The 26502-nt window shown below is 39.8% G+C and overlaps 1 protein-coding gene across 1 annotated transcript in view; it reads left to right on the top strand.

The window, feature by feature from the left end:
• The window catches only part of MORC1 (MORC family CW-type zinc finger 1), a 147304-nt gene that overhangs the window by 119957 nt on the left and 845 nt on the right, over window positions 1-26502 (top strand). Inside the window, exons 21-26 of the mRNA XM_070403769.1 lie at window positions 2676-2745; window positions 4799-4865; window positions 8605-8751; window positions 13831-13918; window positions 15392-15445; window positions 23523-23717. Coding sequence (XP_070259870.1) covers window positions 2676-2745; window positions 4799-4865; window positions 8605-8751; window positions 13831-13918; window positions 15392-15445; window positions 23523-23717 — 621 coding nt within the window. The remainder of the gene's footprint in view (window positions 1-2675; window positions 2746-4798; window positions 4866-8604; window positions 8752-13830; window positions 13919-15391; window positions 15446-23522; window positions 23718-26502) is intronic.

Genomic DNA, 26502 nt, shown 5'->3' with positions numbered 1-26502 from the left:
GCATTTACTGGTCTGGGAGCCTTCATGGGTCCTCGATGATGATAAATGCTTGGGGTAGAGGGTTGAGGGACAAAGAAATAGAAGGAAAGAAACCAGGCAAAGTAAAACCAATCAGTCCTTAAGCTTCCTTAACATCAGTTGAATCAGGTAAGGGTTACACAGCTGACTGTGGTGTGTTCTTTTTCCTTTCCCTAACTTATTTATGATGTATTTATCCTGTTAAACAGATACTTCACAAAATTGAGTTTTGGGTATGATGCCAATCCATTGCATCCCTTGGGGACTGACAATTCCACTCTGCTCATTTTTAACGTAATTTTAATTAAGGTATTGAAAGCCCCTTGTTCAGACTTAACTATAATCTCATTTACTGTGTGGGAGGTGTTATCTATTTCATGACTGAGTGAAATTTTAGGAAAACAATATCCCTAAACTGCAGAGGTAAGCGTACAGGCTGCAGACATTTCTGTAATGGAGTAATATATATGAAAGAGCTTTATAAATAGCAAAGTACACAAATAGTGTTTAATGAAGACAGCTAACTGCCTGTCTCCTTGTCTCAGCTTGAAGACATTCAGGCCTTCAAAGCCACAAGCACATTGTCATAGAAGGGAGCATCCAGGAACTCAGAGATTTACATTGTGTTATGTAAAAGAAAATACTGTAGGCTGTGAATTATTCATCCAAAATCTTTTAAACATTTCTACAGCAAAAAATAAAGAAAACACTAGAAAGGAAAAGAAGGAACTCATTCCTGCGATAGAGATGGCAGAGCTTTGTATAAGTAACATTTTTTGGGGAAAAGGCACATACCTGATCTTCATGAAATCAGCCTTCAAGAGGCAGAGCTCAAAGCAGAGGACTAAACAATGAAATGCAAAAATAATTTTATGAAACTGTGTTAATAGCACCAGGAACAGAAGTTCCTAGCTGGGAGTGCTGTCATTTTTATTAATCTTAGCTGCTTCCATCTTATCTGTTTTTAATCATAAGAAAGATTTTCATTAAAGAAAATGGAACACATCCTAAGCAGGATCATCATAGATGATAACAAAGTGGTTATAACTTAAGGCATTATATAGTTCCTCTTGTAAGCTTATCTTGTGGTTGCTGCTAACCGCTGTGGGAAAGAGTTCATGTGGCTTATAAACTGGTCAAAACATATTTACTTCAAAGTGAGAAACACTTAACAAAGTATATAGATTTTCCTTAAATATCAGCACATCAAAAGAAACCTTTAAATTTTATGATACATCAGAAATAAACAAGATACATTTTAAGGCCATTTCGCAAAATGAACTTTTAAAAATACATGTACTTTGTTTACTTCCCAGAGCATGAATTTGTTTACAGTATAAGTACAAAAATATTTTAAACACACAAAAGTAGCTCAGCGTCAGTTTTATTTATTTTCCTCTGCCTAAAAGGTTTTCTTTCCCTGGATTTGGGTAAACTAGAAAGCGGTGATGCTGGACAGCCTCAGTTCTGTCGTTGCTAGGCTGCATGTGTGCCCATTTCACCTGCTTTCTGACACGCATGCATTTCCTGGGAAGGGAGAGAAGGCGGGCTGAGAGCCTCCGCCTCCCACGTTTGTTCAGCATGGTGGAGAGGCATGAGATAGAAACACATCCACAGTGGGCAAGCTCAGAAAACCGACAGCTCCACCTTCCACCAGGCAATGGAAGGGAGCATGGTTGTGTCTTAGTGTGTGTTCAGGGGTCTTCTGATCAAGCAGCCGATGGGAGCTTTGCCTTACCTCTGCTTTTGCCATTTTCCTTTTCTACTGCCTGCTCCCCCCTTCTCACAGATTCACAAATACATAATGTGGGGAGCATTCTAGGTCTATTTTTCTAAAGGACGTGAACTCTCTCACCCTCTCCCAAAGAAATACATTCCAAAAATATAAGTTTGTTTTGTGTGAGCCTTGTTGAATGGGTCATAGAGGATTCCCAAAGTGATAACCTGGCTTCTATATGCCACCCCCCAGGTCTCCCACCCCCACTGTGCCCCCCACTCCCAGCATCACACATACACATCTGCTCACTCAGGTGCCACCAACACTCCTGGCCCTTGCATTTAACACATTAAGGCTTTATAGCGCCTTTTAGACAGATTTTCTTGGATTCTGTCAAAAGGCAAGGTGTGTCTTCCCTCACCATCCCCATCCCCATCTTCTTCCCCATCATGCTCTGGGGCCTCAGACCCCAGGCTCCAACCTCCCCAGTGTTTTCATTGCACTGCTGTTGAGCTAATACTCTATGCTTGCTCTATACCAACGGGAGGTGTGATGAGCCTCTTCTGAATAGCAGAGGCTCCTTTGTTGCTCCTGGTGAATCAAATACTTGGCTCATTTGTTGGAGTCATTATTACACCTATGTAAGTTAATGGATTTTTGAAAATATCTGTGCAAAGATGGGTAGAATGTAAACATCCCTTTAAAGAAATGATAGAAGTAAATATGACAGTTTATAATGCACTCATCCTGGTGATGCATGCCAAAATAATTTCCTACAACACGTGTGATTGTCACCCTTCATAACATACACGTAAAACTGTACTTCGGGCAGTGCTGTGGTCTCTCCTTTGATGCGGGCACTGATGTTCAAGGTCGTTTTTGCACCCAATGCTACGTCCTATGTTTTTGTACAGCTTTAAATAAAGAGCTTGTTTTTCAGATTTTAGATCAAAGTGACAACAATGTTTTCTTGAAACATGAAAAAAAGGAAGTTCCTCTTATGAAAAAAGGTAAAAAATAGAATTCAGTTTATATATATATTAGCTATAATGTTTGAGTTGTTTTCAATATGACTGTGTGACATAACTTGTGTGGGACGTACATCACAACTTTGGGAGCAGTTTGGATGTAAAAAAATTAAATTTGTCATTTTAGAAGCGGGAGGAGGGAAGAGTAAACAGCCACCAACTCCATGTGTTTTGAAGGGACAGAGAAATACCTCCTGCCTGAGAATCGTGCCCCCAGCACTACTGCCACACTGACTGAAACACCCAACACTAGACTTAGGTTACCCTTCTCATTGATTCTGTTTCATAATTTGCTGAGGATTGATATCAGGTCTATAATTTTCAGAATCTGTTTTGAAAATTTTAATGGCATTCCCCTATTTTCAATCATTTAATCCTTTTCCTGCTTATCATGGTTCCTCTGAGATCAACAAGAGTGATCACATTTATTAGTTCCTTCATTTCCCTGAGGTCTAATTTGTCTCAGGTGAGAGACGTGAACTTTCTTTTAAACATAAAGTTGCCATCTTATGTTATTCAGTTTAAAGACAATTTCCCTGGATAGAGAATCTGGGAATAAGCTGGACACAGAAAATTTTATTTTCTTAGTGTCCATGAATTCTTTTACTATGTATTCTCTCTTTTACTTTAATATTATACCATTGGGCCTAAGCAGTAAGTACATTATTTTCATTGTCATCTTATTATTGTCTCATTAGCAAGTCTCAGCTCATTTTGGCTTCATTATTCACAATCATTTTTGTGTTGATCTATGCCATCACTTTGTGTCCACATTTGGTTGTAAGCTCTCCCTTCATACTTTGTCGCTTAGGTAACCTAATCACCCATTCATTCCCATCTTCATATTTGAACTCATTAGTGAGGTCCCTAAGAAATCACACTTTTTCTTTTCCATCTTAATTAGAATAATTTGCTGTTTACAGTCAGGATTTGTTTTGTAAGGAACTCTAAATTTTAAAGCCAATCTTTTACAGAAGTTTTAAACTATTAACAGACCTTCAAGTATGTGCCTGTTGGGTTTCCCAATTGTAATGGAAAAATTGTTAATACAATTTTGACCCTAAAATTAACATTTAATTTCCAACAATCACCCTGGATTTAGAAGAAACAAATTGTGAAATATTTTCAAACGACTGTAATTATGGATTAGTTGGCTGTTGGATTAAAAAACTTCACTTTGCATGCAAGTCGGTGAGCAAAATCAGTGGCACCTTCAGTGTGCTTGGACAACCTCTGTCCTGTCTTACGTTTCCCTAAAGGAGTCAGCAGAGCCTCAGCCATTTACCCACCATCTAAACTTTCTTTGTTCTGTCCTGTTCCTCATGGCCTTTGATGATCCTAAACTTCTTGCTAAGGGTTTATTTGATAACTAGCTATTTGGACAGATATCACAAAGAATTCTAGAGATAGGTGGAAGGACACGTTGATTTCTTTCTTGTTCTGTCCCCCAAAATTTTTAACACCAATCCAAGGGGGTTGAAGCATTTCTGCTTCTCTGTGGACTATAAACAAGTCACTGACTTCTCTGAACCTGCAGTTCTGAGGTTCTCTGAGTGAGATGGCTGATTAGGTAACTCTAGGTCTCTTCCTGCTTTAAAGTTGCACTCTCTATCGAGACACATTTCTGATTGGGATCTGTCAGGACATCTTTGAATCTGAACCCAAAATGGAACAGAGAAGGATGCTGAAGGGAAGACAGGTGGTTGTCAGGGCAGAGGTTAGTGAGAACAGGGAATCTGAACAACCCCAGTCAAGTTACCCCATGCACAGCAATAGCCGACAGTGAGCATCACTACAAAGAAATCATGAAAAAACAAGTTAGAGAGGCCCTTGGGTTATTACATATGCTATATGCACTTTGTTAAAAAGGTTTTTATATACTGCCTTGAGAACATATTGGTGCAGTTTTACAAAAGGTAGTTTGAATACAAAGCCAAATTGCATACAAGTAGTTAATGAACTGACACACTTCTTGCAGTTTATTATGTGGTAATCAAAAAGTGACTGACTTCATTTTGTTTATGTCCTTTTGAAGAAAAACAGGAGCTGTGCAGTGACATTGCAGAAATAAAGAGAAACTCTTCATTACCTAACTGGAAAAGGTGAGTGTACCGCAATTATATAAATCCAAGTGAGTGAAATTACACTATTGAAAAGTGATTATCAATGTTTCAACACAAAAAGAAAGAAAATAATAGTAACAAGAAAAGCAATTAAGATTGGAACCAAATTTTACAAAGGAGACAAGAAAGAATAGAATGCACTAAATTTCTTACTTTTCATCCAAACCTTTTCATTTTCTTTTGTGAGGGCTGGGAATAATAAAATGAAACAAGCTTACCTTCTTACTCATGGCAGGCAACTAATTCAACTTACAGTAATGTGGTCCAAGAATGGAAAATGTTGCATATATAAGGTATAACTATGAAATCATGAACCCATATTTTGTGTGGTTTATTATCTAATTGTCATACATGTACGCAATTATAATCATTGCATGCTAGAGTTTTCTTGACATGAGACTTCTCAAGTAAGATATTTTGGATACCTAATAGAATGAAGAGAATGTTTTCCAGGAAGCAAACTCTTATCCTCACTCTACTACAAACCTATTGAAGCTGCTTTTCAGACATTCAGACTGGGTGTTTCTGAATCCACCCCCCCTACCCCCACCTGCTGTTTTTTGCATAGGAGCTCCTTAAATAAAGTGCAAGAAAAGAGAGAGGAGCTTTTATGTTCCACACTTACTAAACAGTAGTCACTCTAACACTCACATCCCATCATTCACTCTTCTACTCAAAAGCCTTTCACAGCCCTGTCACTGTGAAGATAAATTATCAAGTCCTGAGCCTGGCACAGGTACCCTTCACCCCTGGCCCTCTCTCCTTAGCCTTCACTTTGCTTCCCAGGTTTCTGAATTGCTTATAGTTCTGTTTTATCACATTCCTCCATTTTTTCGTCCACACTCCTTCCTTTGAATGTCCTCTGAAATATGTACACCAGTCAAATTTCATTCAACTCTCAGTTTGAGTGTTCTCTCCTTTGGGGTCCCCCTGACCACAAAGGTATTCACAGAGCCTCTGTTGCAATGATCATTATTACATCATTCAGTTTCAATAATTATTTATTACTAGAGGCCTAGTGCACAACATTCATGCACTGGGGCAGGGGGAGGGTTCCTCATCCAGGCCTGTGTCCTCTCACAGTCCAGGACCCCTGGGGGGCAGGAAGCAGGCCTAAGCTGGCAGGCAGACATCCCCCGAGGGGTGCTTAGCGTTGCTGTGGAGGAGGGAAAGGCTCCTGCCACCGTTGCTGCTCTTGCCAGCTGTGAGCCCAGCTTCTGGCTGAGCGGTGCTCCCCCTGTGGGAGAGCAGACCACTAGGGGGCAGCTCCTGTATCGAGCATCTGCCCTCTGGTGGTCAGTGCGTGTCATAGCGACCAGTCATTCCGCTGTTTGGTTGATTTACATATTAGCCTTTTATTATATAGGATGGTCTGACCCACAGTGGTGAGCAGTGCTTCCCAATCAAGTGGAGTTGTCTGTCTGAATGTCAGTCTTCCATTGCGTATGGCCTTTATTAAGGATGGGCCATGTCTTTTCTTCTGCATAACTCCAAGCCTCTGAGAGGCATTCCCTGACCACTCCATCTAAAATAGGCCACCCCACTTCTGACAAGGCGCACTGTCAAACCATATCATCCTGTTTTATTTTTTCTAGTGCACTGATTACTATTTTTAAATATCTATCTCATTGTTTCTGTTTCTTTTAATGTTTTACATTCTAACTTGCTTATTTTCTATATATTTTTCACTCAATGCTAACTCACTGCATGAGAACAGAGGCTGTCTTGTTCACCTGTGTGTCCTTAGAGTCCTGAATAGCTCCTGACTGAAAGTGGGCACTCTGTAATATTTGTTGAGTGATGAAATGATGTTATTCCCCCCACACCCAGTGTTGTGAGGCAATTTTATGGATAATGCTTTAACCTAGAGTTTTATTAAGATTTAAGTTAAAATTTAAAATCCATCCAAAAACTAAAATACATTGTGTGTGTGTGTGTGTGTGTGTGTGTGCTGTTTCATAACAGGAGGCATTGAGACAAATTCTTTGTATTTCTTGTTTAATCCTCAGCACAGCTCTGTGAGGCAGGCACTGTTGTTATTTGGCCAAAGAAGGAACAAAAGCTCAGAGAGGAATCCCTGTGCTCTAGGGTAGTGCATTTTACCCTCTACCCCTACCACCAGCATAAATCTGCAGCATGCCAAAAATGATTTTTTTAAAAAATGGAAGGATTTCTCTTTAGTAAAATTTCGGCATAAAGGAAGTTATGGTTAATGGCCATTCAGACATTGTATAAGTATTTTTAACAGACAATTAAGCATTATAATGTTTTTCATCTTAAATGAAATATAGCTGAAGTTAATATATTTAATGCCAAAGAAAGGTTGACAATAGAAGCACATTTCATTTGGTATGAACTATTATCTATCTATGAATTGTTAAAAGACCCATACAGTATCCTATATAATAAAATGGTAATATGCAAATTACCCTAATGACGGAACGGCCAGAACAACCGCTCAACCAGTCACTATGAGGTGCACTGACCACCTCTCGGTCCCTTCCCCCAGTCAGCAGGTTCTGATTGCCCAATGGCGAACGGGGAACTGGGGTAGGTGGCAGGGGATGCAGGTGGCACCAGGCCAAGGCTCCTGCCCCACTAGTTGCCCCACACCCAGAGGGCAACCCACAGCAGGGGCGGGGCCAGCGAGCAGGCAGGAAGGCCGACCTCTCAGTCCCTTCCCCTGGCCATCAGGCTCCAATTGCCGATGGCAAATGGGGAACCAGGGGTGGGTGGTGGGCAGGGGGGCCAGTTGCAGGTAGCCAGGGAAGATGACCCTGATCACAGGCCAGGCCTAGGGACCGTACCCGTACATGTATTTTGTGTGCCAGGCCTCTAGTGAAAATATAAAGATAGAGAACTCTTTTTAATTTATGTCATCTCAATTGTGAAAGTGATCACAGTAATCTATTAATTGACAGACACAACCCTACATGATTTGTTCCACACCTGCCCAACCAGCTTTATTTCCTGTATTGCACAGCCTTTGACTTTTCTTGTTCCCACCACACTGAAAGCTTTGGGTTTTATTAACATTCAGCACTACTTTATGCATCCTCATTGTGTGTATTCTCCATGCTGCGGCCAGTTATGCTTTTAAAACACATATCAGATCACCTTACACCCATGCAGGAAACCCCTCAATGGTAGTGCCTGCTCTGCTTGGAATAAACTCCAGCTCCCACTCCATGGCCAGTGCTGTCCTCATTCCACCTCAACAGCTCTGGCCTCCTCATTCCCCTTTGACTAGCCCTACCTTGTTTCTATCCCAGAATCATTACACTTCACCTGGAACATTCTCCTTCCTCCAGATCTGACTAAAGTTTTTTTTCAATTGACTTTGCCCCTGTTTTGTTTTCTTTCTATATGTACCTCCCCCACCCACAGGCTTAACTAGAACTTTAGTTTAAAAGCCTCTTTCACCAAATAAGAGACAAATGTTATATGACTACTGTTGTTAATAATATCACCACCGATTTTATTTAATTGTGACCACCCACAAACCTTGGAACAAGATTTTTCAGGAATAAATAGTAATTATTCTTCTTGGGAATTGATTTAATATAACTATATAAATGAGTTTTCAGCATCACACATATGTCCTTACTTTATTTGGTATATATTCACATTTTATTTGTCATATGTTGACGTTTCTGAGGTTATTAGTATCTAATGTGATTCCTACTTTGAAATGATAAATCTGGCTGTTTTTGCCCAGCATTCCAGTGGAAGACTTAGGTCCAGGTTCTGGACACAGAGCCAGAGTGGCTGTGAGTAGTGGCTGTGAAGTTGGTTCTTCGCTGACAAAGTCTTCTCAGAGCCCATCTGTCAAGGAAACAGTAAGAAAACTGGCATCTAATTTATGGTAAAGATATTTACTAACATATTTCCACATGCTTTGTTAAAATTTCTTAGAAGTGACAACTCCTGATTTTTTTCCTTATTAAGTGATAATAATGAGAAAATTTAGTCAAATGACTTTAAGATTTGTCTCCTAACTACACTGACTTAGCAAGATCATGGGTTAAATGTCCCTTGAAATAGAACTACAGTTGCTAAATGCTTGTTGTTACATGGTCCAGCAATATGGTGGACATCAGTCCTCTCTCAGATACAATGAGTAATTCTTACTGAGTTGGCCTTACTGAAATAATGTCCGTCCTTCCTTCCTTCCTTCCTTCCTTCCTTCCTTCCTTCCTTATTTTTATTATTAATATTCCTCATGATATTTGTATGACCCTCTAAAAAGTGTCTTTTTTTTTAGCTTTAATACTAAACTTCCTGAGGGAAATAATTTTACTTTTTGGCTTGGTGTAGAATGTTAAATTTGTGCCCATGGTTAATGAAGAACTTAGATATTTGAATCTCAATTCTCAAAGGATGGAGAGACAGAGTGGGTAAAGCCCAGGATTCAGTTTTTCCAAATAGGGACCCATCATGGGAGAGGGCTTTACAATCAAGCCAAGTTAGTATACAGAAGAATGCTCTAAATAGGTGTCATGTGAGAGGGTGGGGGCAGGAGCAGTAGCACCACTACATTAGTGCAGCCGGTTGGTTTTGTTGGGGTTTGCAGACTATGAGGAGACGGTGTGGTAAGAGGCTTTTGGCCAAGGAGGCCACACAGCATGCCCTAGCTGGAAGATTGTTTTTCCTTTGGACAGTTACTTTGACTTTCTGATGAGTGACTGATAGAATATTCCTGGAGAAGAGACTTAGCAAAGAATAGCAGATAGGAAGAAAAAGAAAGGTAGAGGTTGGTTGTATATAAAGACAGGAACTCTGTCCTGCAGTTGCCCTGCAAATTTATGGAGACTTCTGTGGCAGCATCCAGGGCTGTGGAGCTGTGCTTACATGGGTATGAAGTCCCCATCTACTGTCCTTTAGGAGCACATTCCCAACAGCTATCCTGCTATAGGAGAAAGGAGGAAGCACTCTTGCTTCTATGTAGGTGGATCTACCTTGGACTTTGCACCAAGACACATTTTATTAATGATACTAGAGATCCAGAGTCAAGCTGTTCACCAAGAAATGAAGCTAGTGTGCTGCATTTCTGAGTACTAAGTTCTGGCCACCAAATCTACCATAGTGACTGGGCTGGCAAGCTTACACCAGCCTGGGAAAGAGGCAGGTGCAGACCAGACCTCAGTGTTGGATACATATTAAGAGGTTGAAAAAGACCACTTCTCCAATGATCTAGAAGATGGATGTCAGTCTCAAATGGCAACAGCCTATAGCATAGTCCCTGAAGAACGGGATTCTCCAACCAGTTTCTTACCTTTTGTCCCTATTTGATCAGAAATAATATGTAAATTCTCAGCACTGAATTGGGTAGCCATATATTTGAATCCTGGTGTCTTTCTTACTAGTTCTAACATTCATGCATGTCCTTTGGTCGCTGAGACATTGTAGTATGCAATAAATAACATATGTATGAGCCTTTGTATATGTGAATAAATGTGTGCATATTATTAAAGTATGGATGTGACCACATGACCAATGATTGTGACACGCTTTCTTGATCATTAAGAGCTATAATTTTTAAACCATTACAATATTTTAGGCATTCACCCAAGTGCTTTGTATATGTTTGCTTTTTATTTCCACAAACTTATAAAATTGGTATTACTTTCAACTTTTTTTATGGATAAGGAAACTGAAGCTTAGAGAAACTGAGTAACACACTCAACGTCTCAAAGAAAATTGTACAGCTAAGGACAGGGCTGGGTTGAGCCTCCTGCTCTCTGATTTGGAATCTCATGCTCCTCAACACTGTACATGTACACACATACATAGGTATATACACATATATACATATATATATACACACGGGAATATAGACACATGTATACATATGAAAGTGTGTGTGTGTGTGTGTGTGTCCATCTACACTATGAGACCTCAAAAAACATGTCTGGTTGTGTTGCAGCAGAGTTTGGATATATCACTGTGTATCATCATTTTCTTTTTTTTTTAACTGGGCTATTTTTTGTTCTTCATCTAAGTGGATGATTACTATTCATTTTGATGAGTTACACTTGATAAAAAAGGAGATAATCTGACTGAGTATACTAAGACTTTAAAGTACATCTACTTCTATAATTAGCCATCAATAGAAAATTAAAATTTCCCAGAAACCATCTCCCTAATGAACATGTAGAATCTATAGTGCTTGAAATGATCATGCTATTATCAACTGAACATTCTGAAAGCTAAATGCATTAATAAATCAGATCTTTTCTGCACTAGCTTGAATTTTTGTAGTTTTATAAAAATGCTCAGTAGAAAAAGAATTGTACAGAATATGAGGCTTTAATTAATGAGGAACAAAATGAGTTCCTCATTTACCAGTCTTCTCTTTTGCCTCAACCAGCAGTAGTATGTTTTCTTACATTTCACCAGTGAAAACAGATTTCTTGTCTTCTCTCTCTCTTTCTTTCCTCCTGTACTGCTCTGTTCTTCGTCGTGTCTAACATTATTCCTTGTGTTAACTAGATTTTAAATCCCTCCAGGCATGAAGATTGTGGCTGGTTGTGTGCAATGTGGAGGGCACCGTGTTCTGTAAGACTCACTATTGTTGGCCAGATTTGTCCTTGCTTGTCACATGGTTAAGAGAGTAGCTAGAGCCCTTTCAGGTGTGTGGAATGTTCCTTCCCTCCACTTGGTTCATTTTGGACATGACATCATCCTTGCCCTTTTCCACACGGCCGGAGTAGAGTCAGGGCACCTCTGTTTACTGCCTACATTTGTGATTTTTGTTATCTTAGAGTGTTTTGCTCAGTTTAGCATTTTCCTGTCTTATTTTGTTTTTAACAGTCTGTTTCCCTCAGTAAGTTTACTATCTAAACCTACAAAAAAAAGATACTTTTTAGAAGGCCATAAAAATGTCTGCTTTTCTAATTAGTCTTGTGGGACAGAATTTCCCAAGAAAAGCTGTTAGTAGCAGCTCTGTGGAGGGGAGAGCAAAAGGCAGAGACAAAAAGGAGAGCACAGCCAACCTGCTTGAGCCTGAGGATAAGGGTGAGGATGGGGTCCTTAATACCAGGAATCCAGAGAGGTTCAAAATAGGATTAACTCCTCAATCAGAGTTTTCATTAAAATTATATATATAAAGCAGATAGCAATGCTTAGCCCATTTTCACCACTTTATAAAAAGTGGTTGAGTCTGACCAGGGGTTCAGTATCTTCAGAAAATACTCAATTTCCCAACATAGATTACAATTGGCTTAGAATACTTCCCTCTCCTGTCCCCAGCCCCTGCTCCCTGCAGCTGGCTAACTCCTCTTCTTTGGGGCTCCCCAAAGGATCTTTTCTATCAGTACCGGTGGTGCTGCAGCCCCATTCTCATCGTAACATGTTTTTCTAGAAGTACTTCCTCTGAAGGTTGCTGATAATCTCTAAACCCAAAAGAGTTCATATCCACCATGAAAAGGGCCAATGCTCAGAAGAGGGTTCAGCCCTGTATTGGAGGAAGGGAAGCTGGATTTATGGAGAGAGAGAGAGATGTGGTTTTAGTAAAAGAACTTTCATAAGGTTGACCAAACCAACCATATGATCTCTTTCCCAGGGACTCCAGATGCAGCTCTTCTCTCTGTGTCAGCTGATCTCTGCTCATCTCAAATACCTGAAGGCTTTATATCACTCTACCCAACCATTCGCCTTCTTACTAGCCAGACAAATAATTCTGCAGAATGTGTGTCTGTGTGTGTGTGTGTGCGGCGGGGGGGGGGGGAGGGGGGGGTCGTGTACATGTGTGTTATATTGGATGATATGCAATGCTGAAGATTTTTAACTTTTCAGATGGAATCTCCTTAAACCTATAAATAAATATTAGCACAATAATATACTTAGAATACTGGGGATGTCAATTGTATAAGAAATAGCTGTTTTGTATTTTGTGTGCCATATTATTTCACAGTTGAAAAGTTTTGTCAGTCCGTGGATATTGTACATAAGGTTATTGGAGCACTTCAACATAAAATCACTATACAATTTAAAGTGTGTAGCTATACATGTATAGATTTCATATTCTCCCTGGAATGAAACACGTGTCATCTAGGTCAGTGGACGACAACCTTTTGGACCTCATGAACCACCAGTGGTCCGCGGACCGCCTGTTGGCGACCACTGATCTGGGTGATTAATCCCTAGAAAAGCTGTCTCGAGAGAAGGGAGAGTGTCACTGCCTCTTGGCCAAATGAAGCACCTGTTAGAACAGTGGCCATCCCTGTTTGGGAAGAGCAGGGTCCATGTCTGATTTCTGAGTGTTCTGGAGGGCCCAATGAAAGGACTTCCTCTGGAGAGTTAAGTTTGATTTTCGTAGGAAAAAAGTCAGTAAGCCCATAGCCTATTTCCCTCCAGGAATTTTGCAATGCTGAGTTCTCTTCCCAGAGCACTCAGGGGGGTGCTGGGCTTTCCTGGGCTGCTTGGCTAGTGGTGGGAATTGTGAGCCAGCCTTCCCTCCCTCCACCCCTCCCTCCTTCCCTTCCTTCCATAAACTTTTTATTTTAAGACAAGTGTAGGTTCACAAGCAGTGGTAAGAAATAATACAGAGATCCCCTCTACCCTTTACCTGGCTTCTCCCCATGGTAGCATCTTGGAAAAGAGTAGAACAGGATCACAACAGGGACATTGGCATTGACATTCAAGACACAGAACAATTCCGTTACCACAGGATTCCTCCTGTTGCCTTTTTAAAATAATTTTGTTTTATTGCTTAAAGTATTGCAAAGAGTAGTTCCTGTTGCCTTTTAATAGCTACACTCCTTCCTCTCCCAGCTTATGCTTTTGAAGAACACTTTAATGCCAGTGGTAAAACAGTTGGGTGGGCATGAATGTTCATCTTTACTAAGATGTTTAACACCCAGGAGTCAGGGCCAGTCTGACAGATGAGTGCTCTGTCTCTTTTCCTGGCACATTCCCATCTCTGCTGTGCTTTTTCCCCCAGGGAGATTATTCTGTATTTCTTTCCTGAGTATCAGCTACCATCAGAAATTGGCTACTCATCTGTGGAGGAATTTGTGGCAAGCTTGGAGGTAAGCCGGCTTTTGTGGAACTCTGAGGAAATGACAGAAGAGCCTGAGTGAAGAAAAATGTGAAGTGTTCCCAGTAAGAGGAACTAAGTGAATGAAGATGAGGATCTTTATACCAAATGGGTGGCTCAGAATTAAAACCAATGTGGCCAAGGGTTAAATAAGCTTCAGTAAGATCTTGCTGACTGAGAACAGTTGGTTGCAGAGATAAATGGAAATGAGACATAGTCCGACTTCCCTCCCTTGCATCAAGAATAGAATTTATGTCTCTCAGATACACTTCATCAGCCACCTTAGTGTCTTATTAGAATCACTGAGACTTCACCCGGAAAGATGAAGACAGTTGCATTTATCAAATCTATTCTCGGAGACGGACCGTATATGAAGGAAAGGAAAACTTTGCTCAGCTACCTGGGTGGACAGGCAGAGGCTCACACTGTCTCACAGTGGGTGTCCTCACGCTGCCCAGTCGCCACAGGCCTTGGTGAAGCTCAGTGAGGAGTGCAGGCCCACTGCTCAGAGCTGCTCCGTGTGGAGAAGGGCCAGTGTGGTGCAGAGGGTGGGGGTGTCTTCCCACCCTCATGCTCAGTGTGATTTCTGGGAAGGATGGGTACATGTGGAAAGACTGTCAGTGAAAAGAGCACCAAGTTATTAATTTGGGCAAAGTGCCACGTGCTTTAATTTGATCCTGGGTGAAGTCCTTAGTCCTCTAACCTATAATCACTGTCTTTGCTTCTTCACCCTGTGCTCTCACCTCATGGTCTCCCGTCCTGTTTCTGACTCTACTGCTTCACTGCGGCTGTCCTGCGAGGCCACCCGTGACCACTGTGCTGACATGTAGTGGTCACTTACTTACCGACTGCTCAGGTCTTCAATACAGTGGACCACTTTCTCCTGCTGGAAGCATTTCCTTTTTGTAGCATTCATAACAGCACTCTCATTTTCTTGCTTTCCCCCTGTGTTTGCTGGCAGCTCCTTCTCTATTTGGTCTCTAAATGTTGGCCTGTCTGAGGACTCATTCCTGGAACACTTTCTTCTGTCTATGGAATGGGTTTCTAGGTGACCTCAACTAGTCTCTGGCTTCAAATCTCACCCCATATGCCAGTGATTCCCCCCCCCCCCCTCTATTTCTGGGTGTTTCCATCTAAGAAATCCAGGCTCCAACTATCTTACTGATATCACTTTGAATATTTATTATCATTTACTTTTCCTTCACCTTGATTATGTTTTTTTGCAATTTCTTTAACCATGCTGTATTAATTATGTGGACTGCCTTAATCATTTTTTGGAATGAGGTAAGTTATATCTTAGTGAATTAATTTAATTAGACCCAGGCTTAAAAAACCCACTGTATTGGTGTTGGCCAGTTCTAGGCTTTGATGTTTCTTGTATACTAGATATTGCATGTTGTAACTGCTGTAGACAGCTGATTCTCTAAAAGTTAATACCCTGTTTTATTATAATTTATGAAAACAGCTGGAGCAGTGCACAGAGCAGACAAACAGAAAGCTGAAAATGTGTTTCCAGCAGGTAAGCTTTCTTTCAATGTAGTCATTTATATCCTAAATGATCCTGTATTCCAAAGGAGAAATAATATACATTTCCACATGTTTTGTTTGGAAGGAAGTCAAATTTGCCTTCACTTATCAAGACGTAGAATTTTGAATTTTAAAATGCAAATGTTTCCACAGCATAAAGCTTATGAAATGCTTGGAGTAGGATTGTCATTTGTACTAGAAACAGGATATTCTGAGTCTTTAAGAAAGACAGTCACTGACTAAGCCAGAAATTAATCATAGATTAAAGTTTTAATTACAGTTAAGTCCTTTCTTAACTTCATAGATAGGTTCTTGACTTTAAGTGAAATGCTGTAGGCTATTGATGTAAACAAGAGTGAAGTTCCTGTGGGATCTCATCTATGTTATAATGAAACAATGTTGAACGAAACTACCATAGTTGAGGGCCTGCTGTATTCTGGACAAGTTCATATTTCCCTGGCTTTGTTTGTTTGTTTAGTGTCTTATCAACAGTTTTTAAAGTTTATGATTTTTTTCATTATAAAAATAGAAAAATAATTAGTGCCACTAAAAGAAAGTAAAAGAAATAAAAAAATTATTCATAATCCCAGACCATTCCAAGATCACTGCTACTACTATCTATTACTATTTTGGTGTATTTCATTACAACTTCTCTCTCTCTCTCTCTCTCTCTCTCTCTCTCTCTTGCCCCGTATATGTTTCCAATAATACTGTGTATCTAAGTCTTACAGATTTCCTGGGGGAGAGGGATGGAAAGAGACCATAGAGTCATTCAGTTCTATTAGAGAAATATTGAAAAAAAAATGATATGCCTCAACCCCCTTAATTCACACTCAAGGGAACAGAGACTCCAACCCTAATCCCCAAGTGGAAAGAGGGAGTGAGTGTTGGAGCCAAGACAACCAGAGGTTCACAGATTCCTCAGAGGCCACAACAGTCTAGAACTTTTCATGACACCAAGATCAATGTTGAGATGTTACTCTTCACTGACACTTAGGTTTGCTCAAACAGGTACATCAGCTCCATCATTAGCAAATATACTAGCATCTTCTTCCATCTGCTAATGCTGTTAACGAGGAAACCACAGGCTCAAAATAGCATCACTTGTGTTAAAGCCCACGATACCAAACCTAGATTTAATACTTGACCTAATTGCTGTTTTAACCTCTCCCTGGAAATGTATTCTAAATCAACCAACCTGGAATTGTCTAGTCAATACCAATGAAGCAATTTGTCTTATGGGCTCTCCTCATCCCCCATAGAAAGAAAAGGTAATCTGCATAATAAAAACTCTGTTCCCTTCCCCCACAAAAGATGCCTTAGTCTAAAAATAATCTTTTCTTTTGTTAGTAGCTCCCTTGCCCCACCCTTCTTTCTATAAAAGCCTTTCATTTTGTCCAACACCTTGGAGAACCCTTCTTGTTACTAAAGGGGATGCTGCCCAAATAATGAATTGCTTAATAAAGCCAATTAGATCTTCAAATTCACTGTTAAATTTTGTTTTGTTTTGTTTTTATAACAATGCTCCCAGCCATCTTCTGAGAAACTATCATAACCACCTGCAAATCTATCAAGACTAGGAGGTGAATGGTATCCCCTGAAGTTATGCAAAGCACAACTATAAGCAAAGGCATTGCCTCATTCCTTTAGTAAGAAATAGAGTACATTTGAATAATCTGGTTTTATAAATGAAATGGAATTGTGAAGTAAGTTCCCAAAGACATATAACTAGGCAACCTTGAAATGAAAATTAGAACCTAAACCAGTTTTCTTTTTAGAAAGGCTGTATTTGAATTTTAGGGTATGCCTACATTTCACATCCTGGTTGATATATTTGCCTCTGATGTTTCTGATTGTCTACTGGACTGTGATAGGCACAAATGAAGGTGTGATGTAGGTCTTAGTTTCTCATCATTGGTCAACTGAAAACGATGAGTTTATTTTCTAAATAATGTCTTGTTGAAAAAGCAGTAATTGAACATTTTCTGCTTGAAGACTTAATTATCAACATTTCCAAACTAGAATAGAGTAAAAGATTAAGTTTTCTTTTAATATATTTTACCCTGTGTTAACACTATATTATTAGCATTAGTGAATATAAAACTGTGATTGATCAAGAGCTACTAGAACCAGGTACTGAACCTGCCCTTTTACTAGTACATACATTACTTCATCTAACTCTCACAACAACTCTGGGAGGTGGGTGCCACTATCTCCATGTTATGGAGAGTCAGAAAGATAATATTCCAATGTCACAATGCAAGTAGCAGATTTAGGGCTGGAACCCAGATTTGTCCCACTTCAAACCTCTTTTTACTATAATGCTTTCTCCCATCTCATTCTTATCCAGATGGTAGTACTTCAGCCTTGTGATAGAGTTTGCAGTATTACTAACAATAGATGTACTACATCCTCTCAGCCTGTTGGTATAAAAAAATTGTTTACTTACTAGACTCCTTGACATCACATGATGAGATGTATATGGTGGAGATGACAGTGAAATGTTGGAGGCTGAGTGTATGTGCATGTGTAGGCAGATTTAGTGTTCCATCAAGAAATGTCCCAACTGAAAGTCTGTGGCAGCCACTTGAAGAATGCCCAGTAAGTCTCCTGGATCTTCCCGAAGATCTTCATCTGCTGATTAGGAAACTCTTATTTAAATAATTACACTGTAAAATTTATAAATTTGCTAAGAATTAGATTGTCATACATCTCAGGTTATCCAAGCTTATATATGTCATTCATGTCTATTTTTAAATAAATTTTTAGTAATGGATCCAAGTGGTTGGATCTTGGAGACCAGACTGAGTAAGAGAAGTGTTTATTCAAGGTGAACTGTCCTAGCAGAGTTGATGAATAGAATCCCCTTAATGTTCAGGGCAGGTGGGATTCAAAGAACCAAAGCAAAATAAATAGTCAGGAGACTATGCGTTCCCGTTCAAACGGAGATGTTGCAAGCAAAACAGAGAACAGTTAGAATCCCGACTTCCTCAATGTGACTGCTTGGTCCTAAGGACTTTGTTACTGATTGTTAGCTTTAGGTGGTAGTTATAAAAATCTGCTGCATTTATTTCTTGAAATCCATGTAGAAGACAAATCCAAGTTGCTTTAAGGTGTGTACTTTTAATGAAGAGAGCCACATCCAACCACAGGAGGACCTTTGATCACTCACAGACTTCTTTGGTCACCTCGCCCTGACATCAGTGGTCTTCATAATTACTGTGGGAGCAGTCAGTGAGTCATGACAGCATTGGCGGTTGAACTGTCACAGGCAGCCCAGGGATCCCAAAATGATGTTATCGGACAGCCTCCTGAGTCGGAGGGAGGGGCTGTCCCCACCTTGGATTCTTGTCAGTTTCAAAAGAATGAGTGACCCTGATTGCATTGTGATAAAGCCAATTTATTAAAGCAAGCAAATTTATTAAAGAAGCAAAGGCAAGCAAATCTACTTCATCCAGCTTAAGTCATAGATGGGATCACTCAGCTAAACTGAGGAGCCAGTTGAGTGGGGGTTCGAGGCATTAAGAAACCTCCTGTCTATAGGTTTCAAACTTCCTCTGTTGAATATCTTGCTACAGGTTCATTTTCAAGATCCCTCTTTATTTTGCTGTGGCCTTCTCAGAATTCATGAGAAACACCTGGCAGTTATATCTTGCCAAGCCTTGAGACTGCTGACTCCTCTATTTTGGGAGTTAAAAAAAATAAAAATGTCCTTTTCTTTCCTTTCCCCTTCCCCCAAAGGGCTGATTTCTTTGGTGGTTGAGAATGACTCCTCTCTTCTCTCCGCTTTTCTGCATTCTTTAGTTAGGTAATCATATAAGCATTTGCTCTGAAGCCTCCTTGGCTCTGGGAAGATACGGGCCTGTTAGTTACAAGCTGGCTGCAAATTGCCACACTACTTGGTCTTGTTTTAACTTTATCTCAGTTTCCCTTATTCCTCCTGCCCTGAAATTTTCCTAGCTTCTCACTGCCCTGTAACAGAACCACCATCCTTTATTTTTTCCTCTCACAAGCCATCTGGTCCATCCAGATTGAAATTGCTCCAACCTACTAGAGTAGGAGCTGCCTCTGAGCCTTTCCCTATGCGGTACCCCAGAATACTCTTATGTACTCTGCCAGTCCACAGTTAGCCTCTTGAAATCCTGCCCATCCCATGTAGGACCTGGTCAGTGTTGCCTTCTACATCAAGCCTTGCTCAGTCTCTCCAAGAGAAATTAATCTTGACTTTCTGTGCTCTGAGAGAGAGCCTTAAAATTTGATTTTAGCATTAAATTTTCTGCCTTATATTGTAGTAGTTTCTGGTATTTTATTTTTTTCACGAACTAGATTATAGAATCTTTAAAATTAGCAATCCTCTCTCACCAAATTCTGTATACTGATGGCATTCAGTCAGTAACTTTGAATGCATCTGGGTCTTACTATTTGTGCATTGAATCTAAGTTTATTGCTTCTGCTATAGAGCCTGCTTACATAAACACTCACATGCATATCCCTGTAAGGTACAAAATCTACAGATCTTATAGGCCTGTCTTACTTTATGCAAACTTGTTCGGTTTCTAGAACTTCAGAGCTCTGACTTTTTAAATTTGAGTCAGAAAATTAAAATCTCAGTTAAATATCCTTTCTTTCATATCCTAATTCTGTTCTGAATTAATGTAGTTTGGGAAGAATTCCAGTTTTGATCTGCCACAGTTCCTCTGCAAGAGGAAGTTTATCCAGCAAAACTAAGCCACTCATCATGTTATAATTCTCTACTCGCCTTAAAATGTTAATACAACTGGAATTCCTGTTATATGAAACTATAAAAGTTGTCAAAATTGCTACCTTTTATGGAAACCTCCTGGAAATGTTAGCCTAAGAAAGGCAGGAGAATGAATCAGGAAACAACAGGCTGGTGGTATTTGAAGGAGACATAGTTTGCTGGTTACAAGACAGTGAACTTTGAGAGATTACATATGACCTTGAATGTAAACATTCTTAATGTCATACCATATTAACAATGTTGTCTTTTGAACTTTTTATTTAAGTAATTACAGATACACAGAAATTTACAAAATAGTAGAAGTCCCATGTACCCTTCACCCAGTGTTTACGTCCTCCTACATAAATATATAATTATATTACAATGTCAAAACCAGGACAATGAAATTGGTAAAATATGTGTCTCATTTTATATATGCAGATTTGTGTAACCACTAAAACCTGGATACAGAACTCCCATTGCCACAGAGATCTCCTTTATAGTCCTGCCTCCCATGCACAAATATGCCTAACTCCTGGCAACCACCAATCTGTTCTCCATCTCCAAAACAGGATTTACCTGTTTTTATAGAAATAGAATCATACTGTATATGTTACATTATGATTGGCTTTAATCGCTCAGCATAATGCCCTTTAGGTCCATTTAATAGTGTATCAATAGTGTGTTCCTTTTTGTTGCTGCTGTTTTTCTAAATAATGCTGTTTTGAATATTTTATCCTTTTTTTCAATTTTATTTGTTTTGATTTGTTGTTATTGCTTATATAAAAGAGTGTTTTGTGGCTATTGTTCAGCCTGGCACAAGTTGTAAGATTCAGGAGTTCTGAAAACTAAGAAGCATAAATGGCTGGTGACGTCTGACCTATCTGACCTTGTCCTTATTCCAGCTGAATTGAATTTTTAACCTACTCCACCTTCAAACCCTGGGGATGTCACTCCCTGGGTTTGACTGAAGCCTCCGTAGGAAGCATCTGTGAAACTTCCTGGAGGAGGTGTTGTTGCCTTAGTTGTAAGTCATCAACTTTGTGTAGGTTGAGTTGAGGATGTTCGAAAGTAGATTCCCCTCCACGATCTCAGAATGTGGCCTGGATTCCAAAGGAAGATTGGCCCACATGTCTGAAATCCCCTTACTGTGAAGACTACATGTCTGCTCTCCTTACTCCCCAGTATTTAGGCCTCACTGAGTGGCAGGCATTGGAAATGCAGAGGTGAACAAACCCCCCCTTTTTTTTTTTTTTGCATTGAGGTAACATTCTAGAGAATAGGATAAACACATAAATAAAACATAGTGCAATGTCACATAATGATAGATACTAAACACATAAATAAATAAACATATAATGGGAATGCCATAAAATAACTGTGCAGGGCTGAGGAAAATAACTGTGTGTTGGGAAAGGGAAGCTGTTCCCGGTGAGCACAGAACACCTGAGCCGAGTTTCAATACAGACCCGAGGCAAAGAGGCAGCCTTGTCTAAATTTGGGGTCAAACTTTCAAACAGGGAAAAATAGCAGAGGTGAAGGGTCTGAGGCAAGAATGATCTTGGTGTATTCCTGGAACAAGGCCTGGAACTCAGGAAATAAGGTAAAAATAGGCAGAATTAGGTCAAGGCTTTCAGAGTCTAATTCAGCCGTGGGTAAACTACGGCCCACGGGCCGGATCCGGCCCGTTTGAAATGAATAAAACTAAAAAAAAAAAAAAAAAGACCGTACCCTTTTATGGAATGATGTTTACTTTGAATTTATATTAGTTCACACAAACACTCCATCCATGCTTTTGTTCCGGCCCTCCGGTCCAGTTTAAGAACCCATTGTGGCCCTCGAGTCAAAAAGTTTGCCCACCCCTGGTCTAATTCCTGGTGCCTCACACAGGTTTCCAGGAAGTTTCAGACTCTAAAAATCTAGAATTTATTTATATGCCAATCTACAAATCTCACAAGCAAGTCTCACTTTAACACCTACTGTGTGTGTGTGTGTGTGTGTGTGTGTGTAGGGCCAATGTTTGCCACTGTGGAGTGGTATTTGGGGTCTTGCTCCCAAATACTCTTTTCAGTTAATAGCACAAATAATTGGGGGGATTAGTTATCAACATAAACCTAAGGCAAGTATTTTAAGTAAGGATTTTATTGGAGAATCTACCCCCTTTTCTCATCTCTAATGCCTGTGCCTTACTTGGGGGCACAATTGCATTTTCTCCCATAAGATTTAATATTTGCATTACTCACCTTGTGGACTAGAAGCTGCTTGAGGGCAAAGACTGAACCTTATGTGTCTTTGTGTTACCTATAATTAAATTCTATGCCTCAAATTTAGGAACTGGTTGGTGAGTCTATTAAACAGAACTTAATACACTTAGGAGTTTTTGTTTGTTTGTTTAAAGGACTTTTTAGAAAGAGAAAAAATTCATGATGAGGTCAATGAGTGCAAAGGAGACCATGTGGACAGTGTCTGGGAAGGGCCTGCACATCTTATTGAGTGTGGTGGAGAAGGGGTGAAAGGGAAAGGGGCGACCCAGAAGACAAATAGAGCTACCTTGCAATTTTCCTGGCAACCCAGTCATGTTAGTGCACAGAAATCTCATTAGAAAAACTTTCAAATGATGATCAGAACAGGATTTGCCTTGTGACGCTCTCTTTTCTCAGAATATCCCCTGGCCCTCTCAAAATGTTGACACAGAAATTAATGTCATTTTGAAATGGGAAGCATTTGGACTCTGCATTACCTATCTCTACTCTGTGAGTGCCTCAAGCGCAACATGAGCTTTTAGAAAACAACCAAGACACTTGAATGAGCAAGGATCGTATGTGTTAGTGTATGACTGTACTCTTTACATCGGGGAAAGGGACCCAGAGAAAGCGACAGAACAGGAATTCTCTTACTGTAGCTGCTGTGCTTTTCAGATGCTACAGACTTGAGTTATAAATAACACAGTATTATCCACCATGAAAGCCTTGAGTGGCTGGCCCTTCTGTCATTGTCTATGAGATATTGGTTCAGTGGAGAGAGTTACAGGGACCTGCCCCCCTTGGTACCTTGAACAAATTCAACCAGTACTGGGTTCCTTCTTCAATACAAAGCATTATAGTTCCTGGGCTATATTATAGTTACTGGACTATTATATATCTTCCTTCATTTTTTTTTTTCATCGGATTGTACATTCCTTAAGTTTATGGAGTTGACATTTAGTATCTATGGAGTTGTAATTAAAATAGTATATATGCATGTAATTGAAATAGAAAATTGTTTTCTGATACTAGGGGGGAAAGTGAAATTTAAAAAAATACTAAAACTTAAAAACAAACATTCCCAGATCCAGGATGTGTACATGGCCCAATATGCAAAAAAACTGAAGAGAACAACACAGTCTATTATCTATGATGCTAACAGAAGAGGAGTGATTAATGAAATATCTCTGGTGCAATGTGAACAAAAAAGAAAAGTTACTGAAGATAGACTGAACAATCTTCGTGTAAAACTGGCAGCATTGCTGCAGAAACTTCAGCTGGTGAGTGATGGGACTTTGAATAGTGGCAATATCCTTTGTGGAAAGAGCACTCAGCTAGATTCCTCTCCTAACAGCGTCTTCTATTTATTGACCTTGGACAAGTCACTAACCTTGCCCTTACTCTACCTATAAGGATGGTGAAACGACAGATAAGTGAACTTTGAAAGTACATACTAGAGCATTTTTGAAGGTCTATTATTCTCTCTCTCCACAAAATCAGAATCTTGCCTTGTGCTGTTGGTATAGTTTGATTACCCTCAGGTCTCCTCAATAGTATGTTTCTAGTAGGAAATTTTTTTCAGAAAGCAAACTGTGTTCATTTATTTTTATCCTGATACATAAATAAAAGTAGATTCTTCTAATCTTAGAGGATAGATTGGAGAGGTCAGGAAACACCATGTATATATGGACTATTGTCTATCTTGTTGGTGTGTATATTTCACTGCATAAAGAAAGGTGCTCAGTGAAGCAGCTGGAAGCTGGACAAATGATTAGCATCCTGACAGGAAAAACTCTTTCAGTTACTAGAAAGGCTCCAGTTTAGGACCCACCGGACTTAAATGCTTATTTTCTTACATACATAAAGTGTTCTGTAAACTATTTCACCTTGTCAGTCTTCCATGTGAATTGTTAAAGTTGTAAATAAAAGAGTATAAGGTCTACAGTTTTACATTCATGTTTATTTCCTGGTAATGGCAACAACTGAAATTTACCATGGGCCTTTGTTGCAAATGTAACTACATGAAGATCATTGATTTTTGTAGAAAAATATTAAAACTATAAAAAATTTTTAAAAAAAGAGTTGGGCTCCTATGAGATTGAAAGTACATACTAGAACATTTTTAATGTTAGGTAACATTAAAAATTTTATCTTCTCTATTACATAAGAATGTTAGGTAAAACACATCAAAAATTAAAATATATATAGCCAAGGTAGAAAAGTCTTTCTGTAAATGCGAGAAATCAACAGTGAGCACATGGCATTTTCCTCAGAGAGATCCCTAACCTGGGACAAAGACAGGGCCTTCCTGGGCCCTGCAGGCTGTGAGGGCAGGGGCTGAGTCTCCCCAGGGAGCCCTGACAGGGAGGCCTGAGGCTTGTCTTGCCAGAAGGGGTTTGGGGAGGGACATGGACTTTGAAGGCAGACTGCCTGGGTTTCAGTCCTGGCTGTGAACATTTCAAGTGAATAGTCCATTTCTTCTTAAAAACAAACGGATTTTGTTTTCTCTGGGATTTTTGTCTTTTATTGAATGCAAAACAAAATGCAGAAAATACTTTTGCTTAACTGAAGTATAGAGCCAAAAGAGAAGACTCCTCCCCCCCTTGTGTGGTCTAGGCAACAGTTAAAATGTTTCATTATTAAAATATAAAGGACAATTAATGCTAACTGTTTTCACATAATGGTAATTACATTTGTGCTAAATGAGCCTATTATTCAAGTCGGTTTATTTCTGTAAGAGTGGGATGTGAGTGGAGCTCCTTTTGGTTCTTGTGGCTGTAAAGGGTAGGAAATATTTTTATGGGTAAAAGGTCTAATACAAAGCCTGGCATGTGGTAAAGTTTCAGACATAATAATTGTTTTACTAAGAAGGAAAACTAGAGAGACCAAAGAAATTCTATATCATAGAAATTGAATATCACTCTTTATCAGAAAAGTTCATAAGAATTGTTGGTTCTCAGAATAGCAAATATGTATTTGGCTAAGAAAAAAAAAGAAACAATAATCTCTCTCTCTCTCTCTCTCTCTTTTTGGTTATTCCTCATCCAAGGATATTTTCTCCATTGATTCTTAGAGAGAATGGAAGGGAAAGGGAGAAACAGAGAGAGAAACATTGATGGTAAAGAGACACATCAATTGGTTGCTTCCTGCAAGCGCCCCAAAATGGGTCCTGGATCTAGCCTGCAGCTCAGGTACGTGCCCTTGACCAGAATCAAGCCCGGGACCCTTCAGTCTGCAGGACCATGCTCCAACCACTGAGCCAAACTGGCTAGGGCTAATTTGCTCTTTATGCCAAATCCTTGGGCTCTCCCCAAAATAGTCAGGGTAATTATACTAATTTAATTTGCTTTCTTCTCAAAGTTTAATAAGGAAGCAAAATGCTTTAGCCCACAGAGTATGAAACTCTTTATCTACTATCATTGGAGAGGGACTCAAACGTTTTCTGCCCAAATATATTTACTCTCATCCCCCACTTGAAGTTTCCATTTTTACTGTCTCTGATTGCCAGAGCAATTGCAGTGGAATAGAGCAGGGACTCGAGGTGAGGTAGACCCACCAGCAGACACGGCAGGCACATGAAGAAGCTGGGAACCCACCTGAAGTTCTAGGAGGAAGTCTAGTCCGCCAGGTAGAGAGCAGTATTCAGAGGATTACCAACTAGGCTGAGAGTGGCCAGTGTCAAAAAGGGTCACACAGAGTATTCTCCAGGGTCGGTGATAATATTGTGGACACCTATCTTCAGGAACAGGGTTACGTCACAAAGCTGGGACTTAACACAATTTAGTCTTGTTAGAGGACTGAGCAGATCTAGGGCAGAGGGAGCAAATCATGGAATCAGATAAGGGATGGAGAAAGTAAGATGGTGGTGTTACACACTTGTTGGGAACAACAATAAACGTAGGATTGTTTCTGAAAGGTCCTTCCTAAAAATTCTCTTTTCCATCAGCTCAGTTGGAGAGCAGGTTGATCCCATGGTTGGGCCTGAGGGGAGTGAGATTTAGGTCAGTGAAGAAGGAGCATTTGTTCAGCTGTTCATGGATTAAGAAGCCCAGGGAAGGAGAGCAT

The sequence above is a fragment of the Myotis yumanensis genome, unplaced genomic scaffold (assembly GCF_028538775.1).
Source record: "Myotis yumanensis isolate MYYU_CA2020_CCGP unplaced genomic scaffold, mMyoYum1.0.hap1 SCAF_2, whole genome shotgun sequence".
Classification (NCBI taxonomy): domain Eukaryota; kingdom Metazoa; phylum Chordata; class Mammalia; order Chiroptera; family Vespertilionidae; genus Myotis; species Myotis yumanensis.
Note: the sequence above shows the minus strand (reverse complement) of the source record. Positions and strands in the feature narration are given on the sequence as shown.